This window comes from Triturus cristatus, chromosome 3_2 (genome assembly GCF_964204655.1).
Source record: "Triturus cristatus chromosome 3_2, aTriCri1.1, whole genome shotgun sequence".
Lineage (NCBI taxonomy): Eukaryota > Metazoa > Chordata > Amphibia > Caudata > Salamandridae > Triturus > Triturus cristatus.
In genome coordinates this window covers 1,123,097,520-1,123,124,113 of record NC_140584.1, presented here as the reverse complement: position 1 = coordinate 1,123,124,113, position 26,594 = coordinate 1,123,097,520, and the positions used below count along the sequence as shown (strand labels likewise).

Sequence of the window (26,594 nt, the reverse complement as noted above, 5' to 3'; positions counted from 1 at the left end):
GGGGGTACGACTCGAACGTACTGGGGTGTAGGTTCACGGTGGTACGACACGTCCAGGGGTGGGGGTACGACTGGAACGTACTGGGGTGTAGGTACACGGGGGGTACGACACGTACTGGGGTGGGGGGGTGTACATTGACGGTGGTACGACACGTACTGGGGTGGGGGGGTGTACATTGACGGTGGTACGACACGTACTGGGGTGGGGGGTGTACATTGACGGTGGTACGACACGTACTGGGGTGGGGGTACGACTGGAACGTACTGGGGTGTAGGTACAGGGGGGTACGACACGTCCAGGGGTGGGGGTACGACTGGACGTACTGGGGTGTAGGTACACGGGGGGTACGACACGTACAGGGGTGGGGGGCTGTACATTGACGGTGGTACGACACGTACTGGGGTGGGGGGGTGTACATTGACGGTGGTACGACACGTACTGGGGTGGGGGGGTGTACATTGACGGTGGTACGACACGTACTGGGGTGGGGGTACGACTGGAACGTACTGGGGTGTACATGGACGGTGGTATGACACGTACAGGGGTGGGGGGTGTACATTGACGGTGGTACGACACGTACTGGGGTGGGGGTACGACTGGGACGTACTGGGGTGTAGGTAGACGGGGCTATGACACGTACTGGGGTGGGGGTTCGACTGGAACGTAATGGGGTGTACCTAGACGGGTGGGGGTATACATATACGGGGGGTACGTGTCGGACGTACGGGGGCTGGGGGGAGTGTTGGGCGCGTATGCGGGCACATGTCTCCATGGTTGCTGTAGGAGTTCGGTGCGGACGGTGTTTTTTCCATACGGTTGTAACCTCGGACGCACGGGATGGATCGTGATTCCTCGGTCGGACTTGGATTTTCACGTTTGTACGGTAAATCGTCCGAGGACGTGTCGGACACATTTTCCGACCCGAGGACGTGTGGGGAATGATTCCCAGTGCGGTTCGTATGGACTTTTTACCATGCGAATCGTGATTGCCAGTTCGTACGCCACTTGTACGATTCGTACGGTAAAAAGACCCGATACGAGTCGCACGGGGTAATTTTTTACCGGATCGTGATCGGCACCTTGGTGTCGAGTGCTACAGGGTGGAGAAAGGGGCTTATCGCGGGCTATACCCTCTATTAATGGATTAAAACAGGGTTGTCTTCTGGCACCACTGTTGTTCTCACTGTATATTGCTGAGCTTCCAGCATCGCTTGCATCTTGTGTTGGCATAGCCCCGGTAGTGGGTTTTTTTTCTATTTCCTGCCTTCTATATGCAGACGATATTCTTATCCTTGATTTTAACTCCTAAGGGTTTAGCTAATCGTCTGCAGGCTTTACATCATTTTGCAGAGACCCACTTCATGAAGATAAATGCTACAAAAAGTAAAATTATGTGCATTACAGGGAGGAAAAAATCTAAATCTGAGAATTTTGGTTGGTCAGTTGGTGGTCAGAAATTGGAGGTGGTTAAAACATATACCTTTTTAGGAAAAATAATTTCTGCAAACCTGAGTGATAAGCCTCACATCGATAACAATTCTCGTAAAGCCCTGTCCCAAGGTAAAAGTTTGAGTGCTCTTTATTCCGCCACAGGGAGAAGACACTTTGCTTGTTTACTCGAGGTTTATAGGGCAAAAATTCCATCAACCCTCCTGTATGGTATAGAATTGGTCGATTTAAAGCATTGGGGTTTTCTACAGTCGGTCGAAGGAAAATTATTAAGGTCTATAACCTCTCTTAATTCTGCTTGTTCTGTAGCTGCCTGCAGACTTGAGTTTGGTCTCCGTAGCAGTTGGGTGCAGGGCCTGTCTGCCTTAGTACGATGGGTTGCCAGCCTTGCTAGAGGAGAAAGGGGGACTCTGAGATCCCTTCTCAAGGGGGAATTGTTGGGAAGTTTTAGAGAGTACTCCCAAATTGTTAAGAACTTCAGAAAGGCTGTGGCACTTCTTGAGTTAGATGAGAGTACTATTTTTACTATTTCTTCTTCCCAGCTAAAATCTCTTCTGAAACAGGCTTCCTGGACTCTTTGTTTTATGTTGGACAAAAAGTCCATGATAGATAAGAAGGGAGGTGCTCTTCTGATTAATACATACTCAAGGAAGCTTGCCCAACCTTATGTCATCTGGAATTTACCTCATGGTGTTCGGAGATTTTGGTTCCTCTTGAGGCAGGACCTATTGCCACTTAATACTCTTTTGGCAAAATGGTATGGGTCCTCTCCCTTATGCAACTTATGTAATATGTCTGCACAGGATCAAACTCATGTATTGTTTATTTGTCCTGTATTGCGTCCACTTCGCTTGAAGTGGTTAAGATCAATATGTTTGCAATTGGGTATTCTTGATATGAACTCTCCAAATGAAATGTTTTGCTTCAATATTTTTAACTTTTTTAAAGGTTTTTTAGCTATTTATTGATGAAATATGGAGGTCTTGTGTTGTAATTTGTCTTGTTCATTGGAGAGTGTCGTAATTGTCATTTTGTACTTTGGGAATATGTATTTGCATTTGTGTATTTTGTTTATGTGGCCCTCTTCGGAGTGCCAAAACATAATAAAATAAATTGGAAAAAAAAATTAGTGTGTTTATCTATCCTTTCATCCTTCCTTCCTCCTTAGTGTGTCTGTTTTCCCTCTTGTGATGTATTTCATCATGCCTCCCTGGGTTTATGGACTCTTTACATCTTTTGTACATTTCTGTGTATAGTTGTTTTCATTTTTTGTTTGGGTCCTAATAATTTTCAGTGTAAAAGGGAGAGGATGTGTAGTATCCTCAGGTCATGTTAATATGTTCCCTTTCATCCTGTGCCTAGCTGCTCAGCCAGTGTGAGTGTTCCGCGTAGATTGTTAGTGTGAGTGGAATGCTTGGGTGCCTGTGTGTGTGTGAGACAGTTGGGAAGATGGGCTGAGCAGTTAGGAGGCTGCTCCTGGTGGGGCTTGTTCTAGCTTGCTGTAATTTCTACTTATGGACTTAAACTACATAAAAGCATCTCGGCTATGTCTACTACATCACCTGAACATGTGGGGACAGCCTACTACAAAGTGGCTGGGAAAGTCATAGCCTGCCAAACACTAGAGCGTGTCCTGCAGGACACTACAGTGGGGTAATATAACAGAGGTAGTTTGTGTCCTCGTGGAGCGAGCACTTAAGTGTGGTCGAGGGTGAATATCTAAGATGTCTGTCAAATACGAGGTGCTTGAGGTGCCTTTGAAGGTGACTATGCAGGTGGTTGAGTGGTTAGGAGTTCCAGATTCTTGTGACACTATGTGTACAATGCAGACAGTCATCAACAATCAGTGTACAACCAAGTATGCTGGGAATTGTAGCACATTTGAATAGTGACAGTGTGTGTCAGTTACCTATTTGTCTCCTTCTATGTTTGCTTTACTACATGTGAGGCATGTTCTTCTCACTCAGGCACTCATCCAATCTAAGCCACACCAAGGCCAAGAAAAAACACAATTTCCTGATCAAATGGGCCAATTAACAGGACCACCTACCCTTAGTACATAGGTTAATGTCAGCCATTTACCATTCAATGACGGAAAATCACTGGGTTTTTATGGACCAGACTGTAGCGGGAGGTAACATTTGGAGGGAGCTCAGGTTACCCTGGGCCTCCCGGTCCTGGAGGCTGGACTCGTCCCCCTTCAACCAACCCACCATGCACGCTATGGGATAGGGTCCGCTCGTCCCCATATCTCACGAGGTTTCTGTTCCCTATGTCTCCCCTCTTCTCAAACCCTGATTACTCCAGGCATGTACAAGGGGGTGGGCGCACGCTGGTTGGCGGGTGGTTGTAAGCAGATGGCCATATCCCCTTTGAACAATTAGCAGTTGACTATAACCTCTATCCTTCGGACCGCTTCCTTCATGTACAACTGTTGCATTGGGTGGTGAGCTCTCAAATATGACCACTGGCGAGTAAGCCCATGCTTCCATTTGAAAAATGGCTCCTTCAGAAAAAGAATGACCGCAAACTCATCTCGAACATCTACACACTCCCCTCTCAGGGGTCTCGTTGGGAGCGGACTGCAGGGCAGAAGCTGTGGGAGAGCGAACTCGGATGCACACTGTCGGACAAGAAATGGGAGGACGTTTTCTAAAGGACCCACCATACCGCACATTCCATGGGTCACACAGAAACAGCATACAAAATTGTATTATATTGGTATTACACACCAGCCCGTATGGCCAAATGGAATTCTCATGTGATGGTTTTTGCAGTGGGGATGTGGCAGCCCTGGTACTTTTCTCCACTTGTTGTGGAACTGATCGAAACTCACCAGATATTTGATAGAGCCTTTGATACTACTATCCCTAGGTTCCGAGCATACACCATATTAGGAGTGGCCAATGCCTTGACTTTTCCCTTGTGCTCGTTGAGGGGTAGACAAATTTACTTGGCATTAAATGTTGCTCACCGCGTGAGTCTGAGGGGTTGGAAAACAGACAAAGTACCGGACCATACCCAATGGCTTCTTCACCAACTATGGCTCCTGTTAGGAACTAAAGGTTGTCCATGGCCCCACTGTGTGATAAATCTAATTATGCCAAGCCATGGGCCCCTGTTATCTCCATCTTATCCATGGAGTTCCATGAGTTGACATGTCACACATATTTACGTATTGTGAAATTGATACAGGACGAATGTTGGTGGTTTCGATCATTCACTTTCCTGTAGGCTCTCAAAGCTTGTTTGACCTCTGGGTTGGGCCATATTTGTTCCATGATTGCCTTATGTGAATCTTCCGGAGAGGGCGTGGAAGGGTGGGGCAGGGGGCGGGTTTGTTGGTCCTTGTAGATTGGAGATTTAACAGTTATTTTCTGTTCCTTTTATTGTTGTTTCAGGAAAGGCAGACCGGGATGCAATAGTCCTGCTATGCGGGTGTTAAATCCTCCCTCTCCGCGCAACCTTTTGTTCCATTTAACTGGGCCTCTTCATTGTCATGTATCTGAAATCGTGGGCCATTTTTTGCTTTCTCTTACTTGTTTTGACGCGGCCGGCCCCGAGTGGGTTATAGGCGATTTCCTGTGTATTTATCCCTTCTCTTTTTCTCTCTTTCTCGATTTGCAATTGTCACAGGCCTTTTTTCTTTGCGGACTGCCCTTTCAGTTTCCGGCCCCTTGGGATGGAGGCACAGATATCATGTATTGTCTTAACATGTGTTCTGCCAATAAAACTGATTTAATTCTAATGTCAGCCTTTAATAGGTCATTCCTATAAAGATGAGTGAGTGGCAGTGGTTTCCTTCCCTTTGCAAGATCACATTTTCATTTGGCCCTGTAGTGACCTACATACAGGGAGCCCTGTATACTATGGTTGACAATCTGAGCAGGAAAATCCTTTTGTCTCAGAACTTTTGTCGACATCCCGAGCTATTTTCATTAAATTTTTCCGTTCCTGCTTAGGTGCGGGCAGGGCTGTGCTGACCGTAGCAGGGGCCAGGGAGAGGAGTGGTAGGCATACTCTAAAGCAGCATTAACAGTTTGGACAGTTGTCTTGGGCCAGCCAAAGAGTCATGTGAACTTTGCTTGTTCTCTACCAGGCTGTAATGCACAGATTGGGTCAAGAACATGCACGGCCTCCCAGCCTCCATCTGAGTGCCAAAACACGGCCCTCTGACCAACCACAATGCTGCAATGAGGCAGCATCTTGATTCGCTAGATAAGTCTGGGAACCTGTGTGCTACCTGCATCGGAGGAGAGGCAGTGGCTGGTGACCAGCTAGGTTTTCTTTCTACCCTTCCTCCCCACCTCCCCGCAGTCCCACCGTGGAAGGAGCAGAACTGCCCAGAAATAGTTTGGGGGTAGCCAAGGATATGGACTCCCACACATAGGTTGGAACTGGATGTAAAAGAAGCTCTCTTTAAAACTCTCCTATACCTGTGGGAGATTCAGAAGGACTGGCCTGAATTGGAAAAGGAATACTGTACCTGATTGCCTTGAACCCATGATCCTCCGAAATGACTCCAAGGGACAGTTGGCTGACCACCCGTCTGAGCTACGGAGGCACAACAACTTTCCAGTGGCCTTCTCATTAATTACCGAGCTAACCAGCACCAACTGCATCTGCCTGAGATCTGCTGCTTCGCCTCTGCTGGAGAGAATCCTGATCCCAAAGAGGTGTCCCACCAGGTCCTGGAGTGTTGGCTGGCATCAGTGTGCACTCCTCCTCCTTGCCAACTGCAAAGACTAGGCTACAGGTGAAAAGACAGAGATTTTGGGCTCTTTGTGACCACAAGCAGACTCTTTGCCTTACCAGCAACTGCTGTGACACCCACCAATGCAACGTTTCGACAGTGACCTACTCTTCGCATCAACAGACTACGCAAAGCTCTAGCGCCAACTTGCTCTTCACCACAACAATGACCTCTTTGTGGCTCTAACCAATGCAAAGCTCCGGGTGAGGTACCTCAAGTGGAAATGGTCTGTGAGAAAGTAAATACTTCATGGGGATGAACCTGGTCCCTGTATCTGACCCTGCTCCATTTCAGTCGGCCTGAACTTGTGACTTTGACCCTGTCCAGTGAAACCAGATAACCACCAGTGCCACTTTATGTTTTTGGACACTCTTATCACCTGAAACTTAAATCATAACTCCAGTTCTACTTGTAGGATTTTTGTTGTTTTTGTGTCATTTCATTCATTAAATTTACTCTACTTTTCCAAACTGGTGTGCGAATTTCTTTGTGTTGTGTTTTCACATTTTGTTAGTTTGATTGCTGCATAAATACTTTACACATTGCCTCAAAGTAAAGCCTGTTTGCTAGTGTGCCAAGCGACCCAAAAGTTAACAACAGGTTTATTCAGTGACATTTGTGGTTTCCCCTGACAAGGATTGTATTTAATAATTGAGTGGGGTCCTCTCCAATCCTCAACTTTCTTTCCCAATGTCTAACACTCATGCATCACTGTAACTTCACATTCTTCATCAACTTGCATACCAGCCTACCTCTGTCACTCAACGGATGCCTGGATACTCCATCCGCCTGGACATTCAATTTACCAACCACATATTCAATTGAATATGTATGTGCCTGTAGCTTTGAAACCAAACCAGCCATGTTAAATGTGGGGCCACCGACCTAGCACCAGCGGGGGACAGGAGGTTTACCAGCACCATGCAGGCTGTCTTCAATAACAACTTAGTTCCCAACTAATATGCCACCAACAAGTCTTATTAAAATTTAAAAAATATAATTATCACTTGTGCATAAAGTCCGGCACCCACCTAACACAAACCACTCACTGACACCATCCTTCTGAACCAACACAATCGCCACACCATACCCTCTTGCATCCACACTTCTTATGCACACTGAGCAGCTTCAAACATGGTGGTTTGATAATTGCACTTTTGATCCTCCTCAAATACTCATTTTGTTCTTGCCCCTACACATATTTAAAAGAAATCTACACATTGGCTCCACAGTACTCAAATAATTATCGATGAATCAAGCATAACATTTGGTGAGGCCAAAGAATGATAATTACCACTCGTTATTTAACTATGTTGGGACTTCAACAATGGATTTTACATGATCAGTCTTTGGTATTGCGCCATAATTATTGTGAGCCCCAAATATTCTTCTTTATCATGTCCAGATTCATCATTTTTCTCACTTGCCAATGACCCCATACTCTTGCAATATGGATAACACTCTTCTTAGCATCAGCCTCAGGCCAAAACACAAGATGCCATATTTGATTACTGTGCACCCTTCATCCCCTTGAGTGTATTTGGAACAGCACTGAGGCACTGGCCAGCCCAAATGGCATCCTTTCATTGCACCACTTAGTGGTCATGAATGCAGTAAAGCATCTTCATTCGTCAATTAACTCCACCTAAAGATAGTCACTTGTCTGCCAGCAGTGACATTAGTTTGCTTATCTTCTCAACTCAACTTATCAACTGGCGAAAACCACACAAAGTTTGGATTGCATGAGATGCTGCCTTGGTGCTAATTAGCACCATAAGGCAATTTAGCACCACATTAGCTATTTTAAGGGTATGCCATTTCCTTTCTTTGAGAAGCATATATATGTTTTTCCTGGAACAAATTTGCACTAGAAATAAACTCACTTTCATGATATATGATATTGTGCTATACTGCACATTTCTGCAAATGTGGACAATACATTTATCCAGCCTCTCAATATCCATGTCACGTATTGTATATATAGTATATTTAGGGGCATAATTATAAGAGAATCAAGCACTGCAGTGCAGCATATGAATTTGCTTCTTTGCGCTGCATGGATGAGAGAGAGAAAAACAGGTCCATATGTTCAAAGAAATAAGCAGTTCTGCTCTTTGCTAGTGCTGGCGTGCTTACCACTGTCATGTCATGCGCCTCCGCTGGCACCCTTGCACTGCAGTGCAACAGTGTCTGCATTGTAGTCAACCTAGGACCCCTTCCTCACACATGCAAGGAGCAAACATCAAGGAGTTATTGAAAACTTGTCCTCGTTACGCCTGCCTTGGGGAGGCGCTGGATGTTGGTGCTAGACACTGGCAACGATTCTTTGTCGATAGCATTTGCATCAAAACCCATTCTTTGTAGATAGGGATTTGCATCAAAACCCATAAGTGCTTGTTTGGAAACCTTCATGCACCATCCAAGGGAAGCCCCCTTGATACGTGGGGGCACATTTACAAGCTGGCGATAAAAAATTATCGCCGCTTTTGTGGCTGTTTTCAGCCAAAAAGCGGCGATAATTTTATTGCCTAATTAGCAAGGCCACGCTAACGCGTGAAACCTTGCTTTAGCGTGGGGATTCCTAACGCCCAGCTTTGCATCTCTAATGAGATGCAAAGTGGGCAGTCCTGACCTAACATGACAGGAGAAATGTCACTAAGCATAGCGTCAGGAAAAGTAGCGAAAGCCCCTGTTATCGCTACTTTCCTTACGCCTGCTTCAGGACTGACTTAGCCATGATATCCTATGGAGGGTGGATATCATGGCTAAGTTTGTGAGTCCCTATCAGCAAGCTAACGCCACATTGCGTGAGATTATCGCTGGGTTTCCAGCGATAATCTAGCGATAATCTCACGTTAGGTAGTTAGCGTGAGGATTTTTATCGCTGAGGAGATAAGCGTTGCTAATAGCACACTATCTCAGCGATAAAAAACCACGTTACCCGGCGATAATTATCCTCACACTAAGAGCGCTGGGCGCTAATTATCGCCGGTTGTTGCTGATATGCCCCAAAGCGTGGCAAGACAGCACAATGCACTGCGCTGCATTACTTACAAACCAACGCAAATCTTGTTTCACGTTGGTTTGTGAATCTCAGCCCAACACATCAAAAAAAGGAGCGCAAACCTGATACACACCCCTTATAAATCTAGGCCTTCAGAAGATGTGTTTGACTGGTGCATGCCATCTCCCGATTTTGAACCTCACCAAAAGACAGGAGTGCATTGCTGAGTACTCTACTTCTGGCAAACAGAAGTTTAATTAAAGTATCTCTCAATCTCACTATCCGCTGAGAGGCAAAACGAATATCTGGCTCTAGAAGCAGTGACGCACACGTGGACCTTTAAACTTATTTGGCAGTAGTACCTGGCGTGATCATGTGGATTACATATTCTGGGAATCTTTGTTTCATGTTCTTCAAACATTGGCTACAAAACAAAGACTGAAGGACTAGCCCTATCCCTGGTTTGAATAAAAAAAAATCCTTGGCTTGTTCTGCTCCATTGGCCATAGTACTCAGGGTTTTCTATTTAAGACAGTTGAAGGGTGCTAGAGAGACACACAGAGAATTCCTTCTGTTGGAACACTGCAGAGGCCACAATGAAGTGCTTCGTCCTGCTCGTTGCCTATCTGACTGCCACACATGGAGGTTAGAAAACAGCGCATTAAAATGCACTTTATTTATTTATATAACATTTTCATATAGCGCTAGTGCATTAAAATGGATCAAGCCGCTTTACGAAAAACATAAGAATCTAATGCATTAGGATGTAATGAATAAATAGTAAGCGGAAGAGGTGAGTATTTATATGTTTCTTCAAGGAACAAGTTGTGAGTAAAGATGTGGGCTAAGGCCTTAGGTCCAGAGAGTTTCAAAGGGTTTGTGAAAGTTTGTTTTTGTCCCATAATATTTCAACCTGCATTTATCAAAGTTTTTTTTAATGCTCATTGAATTGTTATTTATGCAAAATGATTGTTTATGAAGTGGAGAAAAAAATGAAGTTGTAATTCATTATTTGGGCTGTTGCATCCGCTGCTAGAATGGCTGCGTGCTTCCACTTGTTTCTGTATTTTTACAAATGTAAAATGTAACCACGAAAATAAATCCCTGACTTCGAGAGTTACTGCGTCTGCAACCAGCATGCAAACCTTATGTGCATGAAATTCATAACATGTAAAAATAATGCGAACAATACACAATGTGTTCATTGTTACAGTAACGTGGTTTTGTGTCGATTTAAGGTTATATTAATGATTTTTTTAAATGTGTTTTCTCTTAATGATTTAGTATTCCTTATAGCTTCGTTTTTACTTGTAGTTAATGTTCTCTATTTTTTTTTGTTCCTGTGCATGCTAAAATTATGAACTCACACTCAATCACAGTACTAAACACTCTCAATATATTGCTATTTAAATTACCAAATCAGGTTACGTACAGTTTTACACTTGACGCTTTTCACCGACTGCTTGCTGCTGGGGCTTTATTTAGAACATGTCAAGTCAAGCAATGCAAACCAAATTGTCCCCTCAGTCGCTCAGTAAATCTTGCTTAAGATGTTATGCCCTGGACAGAGTACATACAGCGCTGGCCAGTAAAATATTGCTATCACGAAGACCATCATGACATCACTGCACAATGTGGAGAAGTGTGGCTCAATGGTTAGAGCAGCAGACCTTGATGCAGAGGTCTGGCCCGGACCAGGGTTCAATTCCCGCCTCGTGGGTCTTGGGCTCAATTTACCCGGACCCGATAATTCTCGCCTCAGGTGCCTAATCATGGGTCCCCCTCTGCAACTCTGGGCAATAGCTTGCTTAATCTCCACAATGGCCCCAACAGCGCTAGGATGCCTGGCTTCACCTTGGGGGTGCCCAGGAGTGGACACTTCACAGGGAAAGGCCAGGAAGGGTTCCACAGCGGTATGTGCACAGCACCTGACCATTTCGGGGGTGTGCGGAGCGCTATATAAATGCACTACATTTACATTTCACAATGGAATCACACCACGTCACAAAGAGGTGGTAATCACAGCATACTCCACAACAGAGGTGGTAATGAGAGCATGCTCCATCACAATACAAGGAGGTAATCAGAGGTTGCTCCACCCCAGCACTACATGCTCCACCACAGCACTGCATGCTCCATCTGCCTGTGACTCACTGGATAGTGTGCTGAAAGCACCTGAAGACACACAACTGTATCCAATGCAGGTACTGCATTACGATGCAACAAGGATTACAGATGAGCAGGTCCCGTTCAGCAGCATAGAACTTGCTCCAAGGTGGGGCGCACCAGCTTGTCACACCACAACAAGAAGTGTGGGTGGTGGCAAGCAGTTAGTATCTGGGGTGGCAGCACTCATTGTACTGGCCCTGCTGAAGGCTGCTCAGATTTTACTAATACAATGTTTTGTTATTTTTTTCAGGATCATTAGCACTTGATCTAGGTAAGGATTCCTTGTATGGAGTACTTAAGAGCCCATGGTGGGAAGTAGTAACGCTTACTCGGGATCATTAATCAGTTTCGAAAACGTTGACCTGTGAAATCTATTGTAGCTCTGACTGTATAAACTGCAGAACATGCCTAATGCCTTAACTCTCATTATGGGGGTGGTAACACTTATAACTCCTCAAGGCAGATTTACTGCCATTTGTCTCAACACAGTGCAGCAACAAAAGTTGCAGTGTTGCGGCAAAGCAAGCAATCAGAGCAGCAGAATATCTACAAAGATAGTGCTGTTTCCTCTATCCCATACTGGCGCATTAGGCTGCCTTGCACCAGTGCATACACTCTGGCATCATCGGGTAAGGCTGTGTGCGTGATGTCAAGCATAGGTTTTTATACTGGAAGGATAACCTGTCTGTACTAATTACTATGCTTAGTTATAGCTTATCACTTTTCCCGCCTTGTTTGTGCGCTGAGCAGTTCAGCGCACTTGCACATTTGGAAAGGTTTTGAGAAAGAAAAGCTTTACACAGATTTTATGTCTGCCACTAATAAACATTTATATTTGGTGTAAAGTGTTGTCCTCAATTTTTAGTAGATAGCGCCTTGTGGCAAAAACCATCGGTGTTTGCATGAGAGCGTCCATGCACCACCCAAGGAAGGGTCCCCTAACACAAAATAGTGCAACGTAGTATACAACAGTACTTTTGTCTTATTATACGGCTACTTTCGAACACAAATCAATTGTAACTCAGTGATGCTCATCCTTGTGGTTGGGGTGATTTTTCACAAAAATTGTTAGAAAGTCACTAAATAAGAAAAAGTGCCTCATAGGTGTGCGGTCTGGGGACCACGAGTGAGATTGTTGAGGAAGTGTTTCTTTATTCTTGTGTCTGCTGCACCTGCAGGTTTCTATGCTCTTAGGAGAGACTGAGGGCCTCATTTACAAGATTTTGACGCAGGGCAGTGCTGCGCGTCACCTTGCTGCCCCGCCCTACATCAAAAGAATAGGGCAGAAATGCGCCGTATCCGAGACATACGGCACATTCATGGCCTCTTTCACTGTCCTGGTGGACAAATTGGTGCCTAGCACCACCTAAGTCACCCTTGCACCAAGGCTCAACGGCATCTGTGTTGAAATCTGGTTCTTTTCTGTGCAGTAAGGGGCCCCTTCCTGCACAGAAACAATCATTATGCTTCCCCTGGGGAGGCACACAGTATTGATGCTTCCCAGATTTAGCTTTGTTGTAATTTTGGGGATGTGTCAAATACCATGGGTGTTGAGTGGGAACACCCATAGCAACACACATGGCACGCTTCCTTGACGCAGTGTGACGCTCTGTCTAAGAACATAGCTGCGCGGCCATGAAACGTGATGTCAGGATGGCTTTCCATGGCCTCGTAGATATGGCTATGCACTCTGTGCCACTGGAACATCAAAAAACTGTGACGTTCCGGCCACCCACAGGACTTGTAATTAAGCCCCTGAGAATATGGCTGAGTGTTATTCACATGTCTGGAGGCAGATAATGGAGCAGAAAAGGAAGCATGCAAGATTATATTGCGACACTGGCTCTTTGTCCACCATCCCCTATTTTAATCAGAGTGTTACTTGTGAGATGTCCTGGAAAATTGGTCGAGCACACTAAGAATTTGAAATCTGCAAAAGGGACATAAGGCACAAATTTAATGCATTCTCCTAAATAAAAATCCATGACAACTTCTCCTTTCACCCATGTAATGCCTATTACCCACCACAGAGGCCCTCTAGGATCCACTTAGGTAGTGGTCTGCAAGCTATCTCTTGACCAAATGTTATGCTGTTCCTCATAACTGAGTTAGAGATTTGGATCCACACCTCCAAGATTTCAGGGCACACCTGCAAGTGTAGCTTTGCACCACTGAATTTGTTTTTTAAAACAGTTTGTTTTTGGCAATGGAAATGTGTCAGCCTGAAATCTAGTACTCCTGAGCTCAGTCACTTTCTCACTTGAGCAGAATGTTGATCCTGGGCAAACTACCCTATCTTCCCTACCTCTGGATCAATATCATTCAAAATAGAAAAAAAGGCATGGGAGAGCTTAAAACACAGGTTGAATGCATGTGTGCGTGCAGTTCACATGACCTGACATGTCTAAGATGATACTGTAATGGGAGAGGTCTGGTGGTTCCTTCAGGATTGGACTGGAAATAGAATCAACCCTGGTAAAATGTTCAACCCGGCCCTAGACTGGCGGAGGCCATCATTAGAGGTTGGTCGACTCTTAGCGGGGAGCCCACCAGAAAGGCAAAATGACTGATCTAGCATCGCACTGCCCCAGAGCTACTTCTCTGCTCCTGAACTGCCCCTTTCCTTCTGCCTGGTTGACCCATGAGATGAGGTGGCACATCCAAATTACTTGCATTTACAACCAAAATTCAAGCACTTTTTGTGCCCTTGTCAAATGGAAAAAGCATCAAAATTCGTGTTGCTGGCCTGATGCTAACATTTCCTCCCTGGTAAGCTAAAGCCACTTATTGTTTTAATATTATCAGCACAATGAAGCTTGGCTCTGCCTCAGAAGGCCTTTTTTAGCTCACAGGCCACATCCTGGATTGCGGTGGGACGAGGGGGTAGGGGACATTAAAATGTGACATTGTGTTTTTTATGGATTTTTAATCGTTTTAAAAAAAATTGCTTACTGTTAATAACGTAAGTTTCCTTTTACCTTCTATTTTTTACTCGTAGTGATTGATTTCTGGTTGTTTTTATTCCAATGCATGCTCAACATTTTAACTTCCACTAAATCACTTTACTAAACACTCTCACTATATTGCTTTCTAAATTACCAAATCAGTTTAAGTACAGTTTTATATGCACACAAATGTGGAGGGACTAGACTTGAGTGTGCCTTCCCTTGCTCTGCCTACTAAACTATTGATCTCACTACAAGCAAAGGACAAATCCCTACTCTTATGTTTAAAAGCTGTAAAAATTATCTAAAAGGGGGTAAAGAAAAATGGAAAAGTAAAAAAAGACTGAAAAAAATTACTGGAAAATCCAAAAGGTTTTTATGATTGCCCTCACTCACTATGTAGTAGCATGCTTCATTATAGGCACAGTTTTACTCTTGGCTCTTTTCACCGACTGCTTGCTACTGGTGCTATGTTTCCAGTATGTAAGTTCAAGCAAGGCAAAGCAAATGGGACCTTGCGTGGCTCCGTGAATCTTGTCTAGCGTTTTACGTCAGGGACACAGGACATAAAACACTTGTCACTGAAATGATGGTATCACTCAGACCAACATGACATCACTGCAATGGAATCGCACCACAACACAAAGAGGTGGTAATAAGAGCATGCTCCACCACAACACAAAGAGGTGGTAATCAGAGCATGCTCCACCACAACACAAAGAGGTGGTAATCAGAGCATGCTCCACCACAACACAAAGAGGTGGTAATCAGAGCTTGCTCCACCACAACACAAAGAGGTGGTTATCAGAGCATGCTCCACCACAACACAAAGAGGTGGTAATCGGAGCTTGCTGCACCACAGAACAAAGAGGTGGTAATCAGAGCTTGCTCCACCCCAGCACTGTATGCTCTACCACAGCACTGCATGCTCTACCACAGCACTGCATGCTCCACCACAGCACTGCATGCTCCAACACAGCACTGCATGCTCCAGCACAGCACTGCATGCTCCATCTGCCTGTGACTCACTGGATAGTGTGTTGAAAGCACCTGAAGACACACAACTGTATCCAATGCAGGTAGTGCATTACGATGCAACAAGGATTACAGATGAGCAGGTCCCGTTCAGCAGCATAGTAGTTGCAGAAGCAAACCAAGAGCTCCAAGGGTGGGGAGTGCCAGCTTTTCAGAAAACAAAAAGAAGGGGGGGGGGTGGCAAGCAGTTACTTTCTGGGGTGGCAGCACTCGTTGTACTGGCACTGCTGAAGACTGCTCAGATTTTACTAATACAATGTTTTGTTATTTTTTTCAGGATTACCATTACCACTTGATCCAGGTAAGGATTCCTTGCATGGAGTACTTAAGAGCCCACAGTGAGAACTAGTAATGCTTACTCAGGATTATTACTCAGTTTCGAAAACGTTGACCTGTGAAATCTATTGTAGCTCTGACTGTATAAACTGCAGAACATGCCTGATGTCTTAACTCTCATTATGGGGGTGGTAACACTTATAACTCCTCAAGGCAGATTTACTGCCATTTGTCTCAACACAGTGCAGCAACAATAAGTGCAGTGTTGTGGCAAAGCAAGCAATCAGAGCAGCAGAACATCTACAAAGATAGTGGTGTTTCCTCTATCCCATACTGGCGCATTAGGCTGCCTTGCACCAGTGCATACACTCTGGCACCATTGGGTAAGGCTGTGTGCGTGATGTCAAGCATAGGTTTTTATACTGGAAGGATAACCTGTCTGTACTAATTACTTAGATATAGGTTATCACTATCCCCACGTATCAGTGTTTGGAAAAGTTTTGAGAAAGACAAACTCTTTACGGACTTTACTACTGCCTCTAATAGCCATTTATTTTTGGGATAACATACTGTCTACCGTTTTTAGTAGACAGCGCCTTGTGGCAAAATCCATGGGTGTTTCCATGGGACCACCCATGTACCAGCCAAAGAATGGCCCCCGAACACAAAGTAGAGCAACGTAGCACAAAAAAGTACTCTTGTCTTAATGTACGGCTACTTTCGAACACAAATCAATTGTATCTCAGTGATGCTGATCCTTGTGGTTGGGGTGATTTTCCACAAAAATTGATAGAAAGTCACTGAATAAGAAAAAGGTGCCTCATAGGTGTGCGGTCTGGGGACCATGAGAAGAATTATTGATGAATTGTTTCTTTATTTTTGTCTCTGCTGAGCCCCAAGGTTTCTATATCTTAGGAGAGACTGAGGGCCTCATTTCCTAGATTTTGACGTAGGTCAGTGCTGCATGTCACTTTCCTGCACCTCCCTACTTCAAAAGAAAAGGGCAGGAATGCGCTGTATCTGATACATATGGCACATTCATGTCCTCTTTCACTGTCCTGGCGCACAAATTGGTGCCTAACAGCACCTACGTCACCCTTGTGCCGTTACCCTGGCGCAGCTGCATCTGTGTTGAAATCTGATTGTTTCTGTGCAGTAAGTGGCACCTTCCTGTACAGAAACAATCGTTATGCCTCCCCTGGGGAGGCACACAGTTTTTACGCATTCCCACATTTAAGCTGTGTTGTAAACCTGGGAATGTGTCAAATACCATGTGTGTTGAGTGGGAACACCAATCACAACGCCCATGTCACGCCTCCCTGACTCAGTGTGAGGTACTGCCTAAGACCATATCTACGAGGCCATGAAAAGTCATGCAGGGTTGCTTTCCATGGCCTCGTACACACTCTGTGCCTCTGCAACATCAAAAATAGTGACGTTCGGTCACGCACAGGACTTGTAAAAAGCCCCTGAGTATTCAGCTGAGTATTTCCCACGTGTCCGGAGGCAGATAACTGACAGCAGAAGAGGAAGCATGCAAGAATATACTGCAAATCTGGAACTTTGCCCACCTTCCCCTATTTTAATCCCAGTATTACTTGTGAGATGTCCTGGAAAATTTGTCGAGCACACTAAGAATTTGATTTCTGTGACAGGGACAAAAGGCCCAGATTTAATAAATTCTCCTACTCAAAAACCCGTAGCACCTTCTCCTTTCACCCATGTCGTGCCTATCACCCACCACAGAGGCACTCTGGGATCCACTTGGGTAGTGTCCTGCAAGCTATCTCTTGACCAAACTGTAATGCTGTTCCTAATACCTGAGTGAGAGATTTGGATCCACACCTCCAAGATTTCAGGGCACATATGCAGATTTTCTTTTTTAAACAATTTGATTGTGGCAATAGACGTGTCAGCCTTGAATCTTGTACTCCTGAGCTCAGTCACTTTCTCACTTGAGCAGAATGTTGATCCTGGGCAAACTACCCTATCCTCCTTGCCTCTGCAGCAATATCAGTCAAAATAGAAAAAAAGGCATGGGAGGGCTTAAAACACAGGTTGAATGCATGTGTGCGTGCAGTTTACATGACCTAACATGCCGAAGGTGATACTGTAATGGGAGAGGTCTGGTGGTTCCTTCAGGATCGGACTGGAAATAGAATCAACCCTGGTAAAATGTTCAACCCGGCCCTAGACTGGCAGAGGCCATCATTAGAGGTTGGTCGACTCTTAGCGGGGAGCCCATCAAAAAAGCAAAATGACTGATCTAGCATCGCACTGCCCCAGAGCTACTTCTCTGCTCCTGAACTGCCCCTTTCCTTCTGCCTGGTTGGCCCATGAGATGAGGTGGCACATCCAAATTACTTGCATTTACAACTAAAATGCAAGCACTTTATTTGTGCCCATGTTAAATGGTAAAAGCATCACCATTCATGTTGCTGACCTTTCTCTACCATGTGCACCCTGGTAAAGTAAGTGCCACTTATTGTTTTAATATTATCAGCACAATGAAGCTTGACTCTGGCTCAGAAGGTTTTTTTTTAGCTCACAGGCCACATCAGGGATTGCGGTGGGACGAGGGGGTAGGGGACAGTAAAATGGGGTATTGTGTTTTTTATGTATTTTTAATTAAAAAAACTTAATTTGTTTACTCTTAATTTTGTAGTTTTCCTTTTTTTTACTCACCGTTAATATTTTCTGGTTGTTTTTGCTCCAATTCCTGTTCAAAATATTAACTCCCACTAAATCACTTTACTAAACACTCAATATATTGCTTTTTAAATTACCAAATCAGTTTAAGTACAGTTTTATATGCACACAAATATGAAGGGACTAGGGAGTGTGCCTTCCCTTGCTCTGCCTACTAAACTATTGATCTCACTACAAGCAAAGGACAAATCCCTACTCTTATGTTAAAGAGGTGGAACAATTAGCTAAAAAGGGGTCAAGAAAAAAGGAAAAGTAAAAAAGACTGTGAAAAAACGTACTGGAAAATCAAAAAAAAAATTATGATTGCCTTCACTCAATATGTAGTGTCATGCTTCATCATGGATAGTTTTATATTTGGCTCTTTTCGACGACTTCTTCCTACTGGTGCTATAATTCCAGTATGTAAGTTCAAGCAAGGCAAAGCAAATTGGACCTTGCGTGGCTCAGAGAATCTTGTCTAGCGTTTTACATCCACTGAAATATTGGTATCACTAAGACCAACATAACATTACTGCACTGGAATCACACCACAACACAAAGGGTGGTAATCGGAGCATGCTCCACCACAACACAAAGAGATCATAATCAGAGCTTGCTGCACCACAGCACAAAGAGGTGGTAATCAGAGCATGCTCCACCCCAGCACTGCATGCTCCCACCACAGCACTGCATGCTCCAGCACAGCACTGCATGCTCCACCACAGCACTGCATGCTCCACCGGCCTGTGACTCACTGGATAGTGTGTTGAAAGCACCTGAAGACACACAACTGTATCCAATGCAGGTGCTGCATTACGATGCAACAAGGATTACAGATGAGCTGGTCCCGTTCAGCAGCATAGGACTTGCAGAAGCAAACCAAGAGCTCCAAGGGTGGGGAGTGCCAGCTTCTCAGAATACAAAAAGAAGTGTGGGGGGTGGCAAGCAGTTACTTTCTGGGGTGGCAGGACTCATTGTACTGGCCCTGCTGATGAGGTCACAGATTTTACTAATACAATGTTTTGTTATTTTTTTCAGGATCCTTACCACTTGATCCAGGTAAGGATTCCTTGCATGGAGTACTTAAGAGCCCACAGTGAGAACTAGTAACGCTTACTCAGGATCATTACTCAGTTTCGAAAACTTTGACCTCTGAAATCTATTGTAGCTCTGACTGTATGAACTGCAGAACATGCCTGATGTCTTAACTCTCATTATGGGGGTGGTAACACTTATAACTCCTCAAGGCAGATTTACTGCCATTTGTCTCAACACAGTGCAGCAACAAAAGTTGCAGTGTTGCGGCAAAGCAAGCAATCAGAGCAGCAGAATATCAACAAAGATAGTGCTGTTTCCTCTATCCCATACAGGAGCATTAGGCTGCCTTGCACCAGTGCATACACTCTGGCATCTTTGGGTAGGGCTGTGTGCGTGATGTCAAGAATAGGTTTTTATACTGGAAGGATAACCTGTCTGTACTAATTACTATGCTTAGATATAGCTTATCACTTTTCCCACCTTGTATGTGCGCTGAGCAGTTCAGCGCACTTGCACATTTGGAAAGGTTTGGAGAAAGAAAAACTATTAACCGACTTTACGTCTGCCTCTAATAGCCATGTATTTTTGGGGTGACGTGCTGTCTACCTTTTTTTAGTAGAAAGCGCCTTGTGGCTAAATCTATGGGTGTTTTCATGGGACCGCCCATGTACCACCCAAAGATTGGCCCCCGAACACAAAGTAGAGCAACGTAGCACAAAACAGTACTTTTATCTTACTGTACAGCTACTTTCGAACACAAATCAATTGTGTCTCAGTGATGCTGGATCCTTGTGGTTAGTGTGAATTTCAACAAAATTTGTTGGAAAGACAGTGAATAAGAAAAAAGTGCCTCATAGGTGTGCGGTCTGGGGACCATGAGTGAGATTGTTGAGGAATTGTTTCTATATTGTTGTCTCTGCTGAGTCCCAAGATTTCTATATCTTAGGAGAGACTGAGGGCCTCATTTCCTAGATTTTGAGGCGGGGCAGTGCTGCACGTCACTTTCCTGCACTGCCCTACTTCAAAAGAAAAGGGCAGGAATGCGCCGTATCTGAGACATACGGCACATTCATGGCCTCTTTCACTGTCCTGGTGGACAAATTGGTGGCTAGTGCCACCGCAATTACCCTTGCACCATGGCGCAACGGCGTCTGTGTTGAAATCTGTTTTTTTCTGTGCAGTAAGTGGCACCTTCCTGCACAGAAACAATCATTATGCCTCCCCTGGGGAGGCACACAGTTTGGATGCATTCCCAGATTTAAACTGTGTTGTAAATCTGGGAATGTGTCAAATACCATAGGTGTTGAGTGGGAACACCCATCACAACGCCCATGTCACGCCTCCCTGACGCAGTGTGACGCGCTGTCTAAGAACATATCTACGAGGCCATGAAAAGTCATGCAGGGTGGCTTTCCATGGCCTCGTAGATATGGCTCCGCACTCTGTGCCACTGGAACATTAAAAAAAATGACGTTCCAGCCACCCACAGGACTTGTAAATAAGCCCCTGAGAATATAGCTGAGTGTTATCCATGTGTCTGGAGGCAGATAACAGAGAGCAGAAGAGGAAGCATGCAAGATTATATTGCGACCCTGGCACTTTGTCCACCGTCCCCTATTTTAAACAAAATAGAATTTAAAATCTGCAACAGGGAAATATGGCAAAGATTTTATGCATCCGCCTAATTAAAAAATCTCCTTTCACCCATGTAGTGCCTATTACCCACCACAGAGGCACTCTAGGATCCACTTAGGTAGTGGCATGCAAACTATCTCTTGACCAATACTTTATGCTGTTCCTCATAACTGAGTTAGAGATTTGGATCCACACCTCCAAGATTTCAGGGCTCATATGCAAGTGCAGCTTTGCACCACTGTAGAATTTTTTTATAACCGTTTTTTTTTTTGCAATGGGAATGTGTGAGCCTTAAATCTAGTACTCCTGAGTTCAGTCACTTTCTCACTTAAGCAGAATGTTGATCCTGGGCAAACTACCCTATCTTCACTACCTCTGCAGCAATATCATTCAAAATAGAAAAAAAGGCATGTGAGAGCTTAAAACACAGGTTGAATGCATGTGTGCGTGCAGTTCACATGACCTGACATGTCTAAGATGATACTGTCATGGGAGAGGTCTGGTGGTTCCTTCAGAATCGGACTGGAAATAGAATCAACCCTGGTAAAATGTTCAACCCGGCCCTAGACTGGCGGAGGCCATCATTAGAGGTTGGTCGACTCTTAGCGGGGAGCCCACCAGAAAAGCAAAATGACTGATCTAGCATCGCACTGCCCCAGAGCTACTTCTCTGCTCCTGAACTGCCCCTTTCCTTCTGCCTGGTTGGCCCATGAGATGAGGAGGCACATCCAAATTACTTGCATTTACAACTAAAATGCAAGCACTTTATTTGTGCCCATGTCAAATGGAAAAAGCATCAAAATTCATGTTGCTGACCTGATGCTAACATTTCCTCCCTGGTAAGCTAAAGCCACTAATTGTTTTAATATTATCAGCACAATGAAGCTTGACTCAGGCTTAGAAGGTCTTTTTCAGATCAAAGGCCCCATCCTGGATGGCTCTGGTACGATGGTCCAGGGAACAGTAAAATGTGGTATTGTGTTGATTTATGGTTTTTAAAAAGGAAGTTCTGTTTATGTTGTAAGTTTCCTTTTTGCTTACTTTGTTATTCATAGTTAATGTTCTCTGTTTTTTTGTTCCAGTGCATGCTCAGAATAGTAACTCTCACTAAATCACTTTGCTAAAAACTCATAGTATGTTGCTTTTTAAATTACCAAATCAGGTTAAGTACAGTTTTACACTTGGCTCTTTTCACAAACTGCTTGCTACTGGTGCTATGTTTCCAGTATGTAAGTTCAAGCAAGGCAAAGCAAATTAGACCCTGCGTGGCTCAGAAAATCTTGTCTGGCGTTTTAGGTCAGGGACACAGGACATAAAACACTGGTCACTGAAATATTGGTTTCACTAAGACCAACATGACATCACTGCAATGGAATCACACCACAACACAAAGAGGTGGCAATCAGTGCATGCTCCACCACAACACAAAGAGGTGGTAATCAGTGGATGGTCCACCATAACAAAAAGAGTGGTAATCAGTGCACGCTCCAACACAGCCTAAAGCGGTGGTAATCAGTGGATGGTCTATCTGCATGTGAATCACTGGATAGTGTGTTGAAAGCACCTGAAGACACACAACTGTATCCAATGCAGGTAGTGCATTACGATGCAACAAGGATTACAGATGAGCAGGTCCCGTTCAGCAGCATAGGACTTGCAGAAGCACATCAAGAGCTCCAGCAGGGGTATTCACAATCACCAACAACTCCAGTTTTGAGAGGAAGGTGGTTTCACGCTGTGCATATAATTCATATCTACTGATCGCTGCTTATCTGCCTGCTGACTCAGCCATCTGCTTACTCCAGTGACATTGTCAAAGCTTGAGTCCAAGCCTGAGGCGAGTACCTCAATATCCTCATCCACACATTTCACATGTGGAAAGAACCAGAAACTGAGTTAGTTGCTCCTCTGGTATTTCATGATCTCCGTAGAAAGAGAGTATGTGGGATCATCTGAGAAGGAGCAGATAACATTTCTTGGGATGCTGTTTGCAAGGGGAATCAATTTTTTAAATTGAATGTAGGGGCATCTGGATCTTGAAAGTAATCATAAGCAACTAGTTGCAAATCTCTCTTAGAAGCATCATGTGACCATTTTTCACGTTCTCTGCTTAGGGACGGGGAGAGGCTGAAAAATTGTGCATGGGTGCATCTGGGTAAGAACCAAGAAACCATTCTTACTCCTTGGGCAGTGGGTCTGAAAACAATTGTTTGGGCTACTGCTGTGCTATTAATGATGTCTGAGTCACCAGCATCATCAGCAACACTCAAGTCTACATGATGCAACTACTTTCATGCTCTCCCTGGTGTAGGCACAGATGTGATTAGCCATAATCTACCTGCATAGGGTGTACATTAATTGTTTTATTTAAGTGGTAAATTAAATGTGAGGCTTCTCCTATGGTTTGCGCTATTAGTGGGGAAGCTATCTTAAATTGTGTACACTGGTTGGAGGGTAGCTTTGGCTCTCAATAGCCATCTAGACAAGTTCTGCTGGCCACACACACTGCTTGATGACTTGATACAAGATGGATCCTCCTACCTAAGCAAATGGAATTTGTCCTGATAGGTATTGATGTGTTGTGGAGCCAAATGTCCACCCTGTGATGTAGCCCTAACAAAGACTATGTGCATTCAGCAAAGCAGAGATTGAGAGAGTGTCCCATAGGGATACCTGCCAGACCCTGGTAGATGAAACACAGGCCCTCAATTATGGGGATTTGGTGTAGGGCAGCACCTCAAGCCACCTTGCTGTGCTGCCCTACGCCAAAGTGAATGCACTGTATTTATCCAATATGGTGCATTCCTGTCCTCTCCCCCCCTGTACTGGCGCCATTTTGGCAGCCTAGCGCCAACGCAGGTACCCTTGCACTAAGGTGTTGTTGGAAGGATTATGTTTTGTGCAGGAAGGTGCAACAGGATAGCTAAAGAAACAGAGAAATGGACACAAGAGTTCATGCATCCCCATTGCAAGGACACTGCGTGAAAGAGATCATGCACTAAACAAACAAGGCAATACGTTGTAAACACTGAATGATGCAAAGCACTGCAGAGAGCAAGTCCTGATATGTTTTTGAGTAAAAACCTAAGAGACCTGTCATGCAAGGCTTCATATAAAATATTAGATACCCCAGCGCATGGGTTGGTGTGCTCTATAGGACAGAACATGCACAATGAGACATAAACTACTCAAAGGCAGGAAACAGGACAGTGAAACTGAAGCTCCTAAGACTTGAACGACTGCACAGTGGGCGCCGGCAACTCCCAGGATGCCAATACATGTATGTGACTGAGATGAGGCAGAATGTTGAGATGGCCAGGAAGGGGTCTTTAGGAGTGTGGTCCTAGATAAGATATCCAGGCGGAGGGGGACCACAGGGCCCTTGCAAACAGCAAATATTGCCAATGGGGCCTCATTGTTGGCTGTGCAGTGTTCCAAATATCACTGATTCTGGTGCACAAATCATTGGACTGACTCTACAAATGAGTATTTTATATGTTTGTCTAATTCAGTTTTTTTTCTTTCCAGTTAGCGCAATTACTGACGCTTTCAAGTCTGTAACTGGTGGCCCAGGTAAGGATTGCCGACATGAAGCCCTGCTCAGAGAACATTCAATAGAATACATTTACTTAATAGTAGGGGGCTCAAGGCTGAATCTTTGTCTGCGATGTCTGGCACGTTTGGGGATGTTCATTGGCAAAGTATCCAAAATTGTTGGTGTTTGCCGAAGAATATCCTCACCCAACTGTGTCCCCCGTAGCCAGATTCACCAAGTGTGTGCCCATTCCTCACTCCTGAGTTGTGATGTCTGAATTCTGATGATGTTGATTCATGGTTTGATTTATCTGCCTCAGGTGAAGATGCTGGCCCCAGAGAGTAATCAGAAGTGCAAATTATGTTGACGAGAGCATCCCTTAAACATTTTCTAGGGGACATGGGGTCTGTTGTGTGGTCATTGGAGAGTGAAGTACATGTCTAGGATTAGCAGTCATTGTATTCTAAGGGTATAACTTGCAAAGCACATCATAGCCTTAAGTGTGTCAAAGTAGGAAGGAGCCTGGGTTTCACGTCAAGACAAATAAGGTTTGAAGCTGAATCATTGAGGATGCTCTTCTTTCTCTTTAGAGGTCTTTACTCTAACTGGACCACCTCCTGGGGGCATATTATCAAGACAGGCAATGAAATTATCGCCGCTTTAGCGGCAGAAAACTGCCGCTAAAACGGCGATAATGGGCTTCATAATATGCTCTATGGAATTCCAATTGAAGCCCATGTTAGATGTGAAGGACATCTAAACTGAGCTTCAATTGGAATTCCATAGAGCATATTATCAAGCTCATTATCGCTGTTTGCCGCTAAAGTGGCGATAATAGTATCCCCTATCTTGATAATATGCCCCTGTGATCTTTAGAAAGCTTTTTAACATAACATAGAAGGTTATCAAGGTTATTTTAGCGTTTTTTATGCCAATACCAGCTTTTATTAAAATAAAAAACACTGTTATAACTTTTAAAATTTTGGGGATGGCTGATAAAACTCTATAGACATAATTTACAACATTGCAAAAACAGCTTTATTGGAAACTCCAACAATAATAACATCTTTTACATTAACTGTCTTGTAAAAAATCTATAACAATAACATTTTCCTAAGCTTTTGCACATGCATTCTCAACTTTTTCAGTCGTATTTTTGACTTGGACCTGTTTTTTTTCCTTTAAACAGGGTCCATATCAATGCAGTGTGTGTTTCGCTGAGAGACGAAAGAGTACAGGCAAGCATCAGTATGCTGCTGTACGAGCACACAAGGCAGGAGAACTGTGGCCCACATTTACAAATATTTTGCATTGTGGATGCAACACTTTTTCAGTGCAGCCAATATACGAAATGTTGTTCGTGATTTGCAAAGCCCCGCAAATCAGATTTGGGCAGGATTTTTCTAAAAATGTTATTCAAGGCAGCTGATAGTGCCGCCTTGTGTTACTTTGCATCACAGAGGCCGTCAATCAGTCGAGCAGGGTGTTCCCATGTATCCAACCTTGGATTTTGGTGCAATCCCAGATTTACTATTGTGAGTAAACCTGGGATTGCACAAAATTGATACGCCTCCTTGAACCGAAGTAGCAAGGAGAATCTCTTTTTTTCTCCTCATTATGTCCTCTTTCCACATGTTCTCTGTTCTGCGGCACCCATAGGAGAGGAAAATGCCCCTCCAGAATGTTTGTGTGCAGCAAGGTGTAATTTTCTGTACAAAAACCAACCTGCCTGTAAAGCAGGCACCCTAGTACCATGGTCCAAGGTTGCCTGCATTGGCGCTCGGTAGCACACAGTGCCCCAGAGCTAGGAGACAGCAGAAATGATCCATATTGCTGTAGATAGGAAGCATTAATGCTGCCTCCCTTTCATGCAATGGTGTGCAGCAGCTTTGATTGCTGCCCTACGTTGCGTGAGAAATTAGTTAAATGCCCCCCTAAATTACTGTGAAACTGAATTTATTTCTAAAATATTGAATAGAGTAAGGCAACTATCTCTTGAACTCTCAGAGAAGCAAATAGTTCAAATGTGTCCTCGCTACCGGAGGGTGGAGTAAATATAACTGTCTG

General features: G+C 44.4%; 1 protein-coding gene across 5 annotated transcripts in view; it reads left to right on the top strand.

The window, feature by feature from the left end:
• The first annotated feature begins 9,758 nt into the window (after nucleotides 1-9,758).
• LOC146859226 (uncharacterized) overlaps nucleotides 9,759-26,594 on the top strand; it is a 75,308-nt gene continuing 58,472 nt past the window's right edge. The window contains exons 1-5 of one of the 5 annotated variants that reach the window (XM_085649916.1): nucleotides 9,759-9,851; nucleotides 11,626-11,646; nucleotides 15,633-15,656; nucleotides 19,358-19,378; nucleotides 24,521-24,565. In XM_085649916.1, the coding sequence (XP_085506042.1) occupies nucleotides 9,803-9,851; nucleotides 11,626-11,646; nucleotides 15,633-15,656; nucleotides 19,358-19,378; nucleotides 24,521-24,565 (160 nt within the window). In that variant the 5' untranslated portion in view covers nucleotides 9,759-9,802. Of the gene's footprint in view, nucleotides 9,852-11,625; nucleotides 11,667-15,632; nucleotides 15,657-19,357; nucleotides 19,379-24,504; nucleotides 24,566-26,594 lie in introns of all 5 variants that reach the window. The other 4 variants (XM_085649918.1, XM_085649919.1, XM_085649920.1 and 1 more) reach the window with 4 other exon arrangements.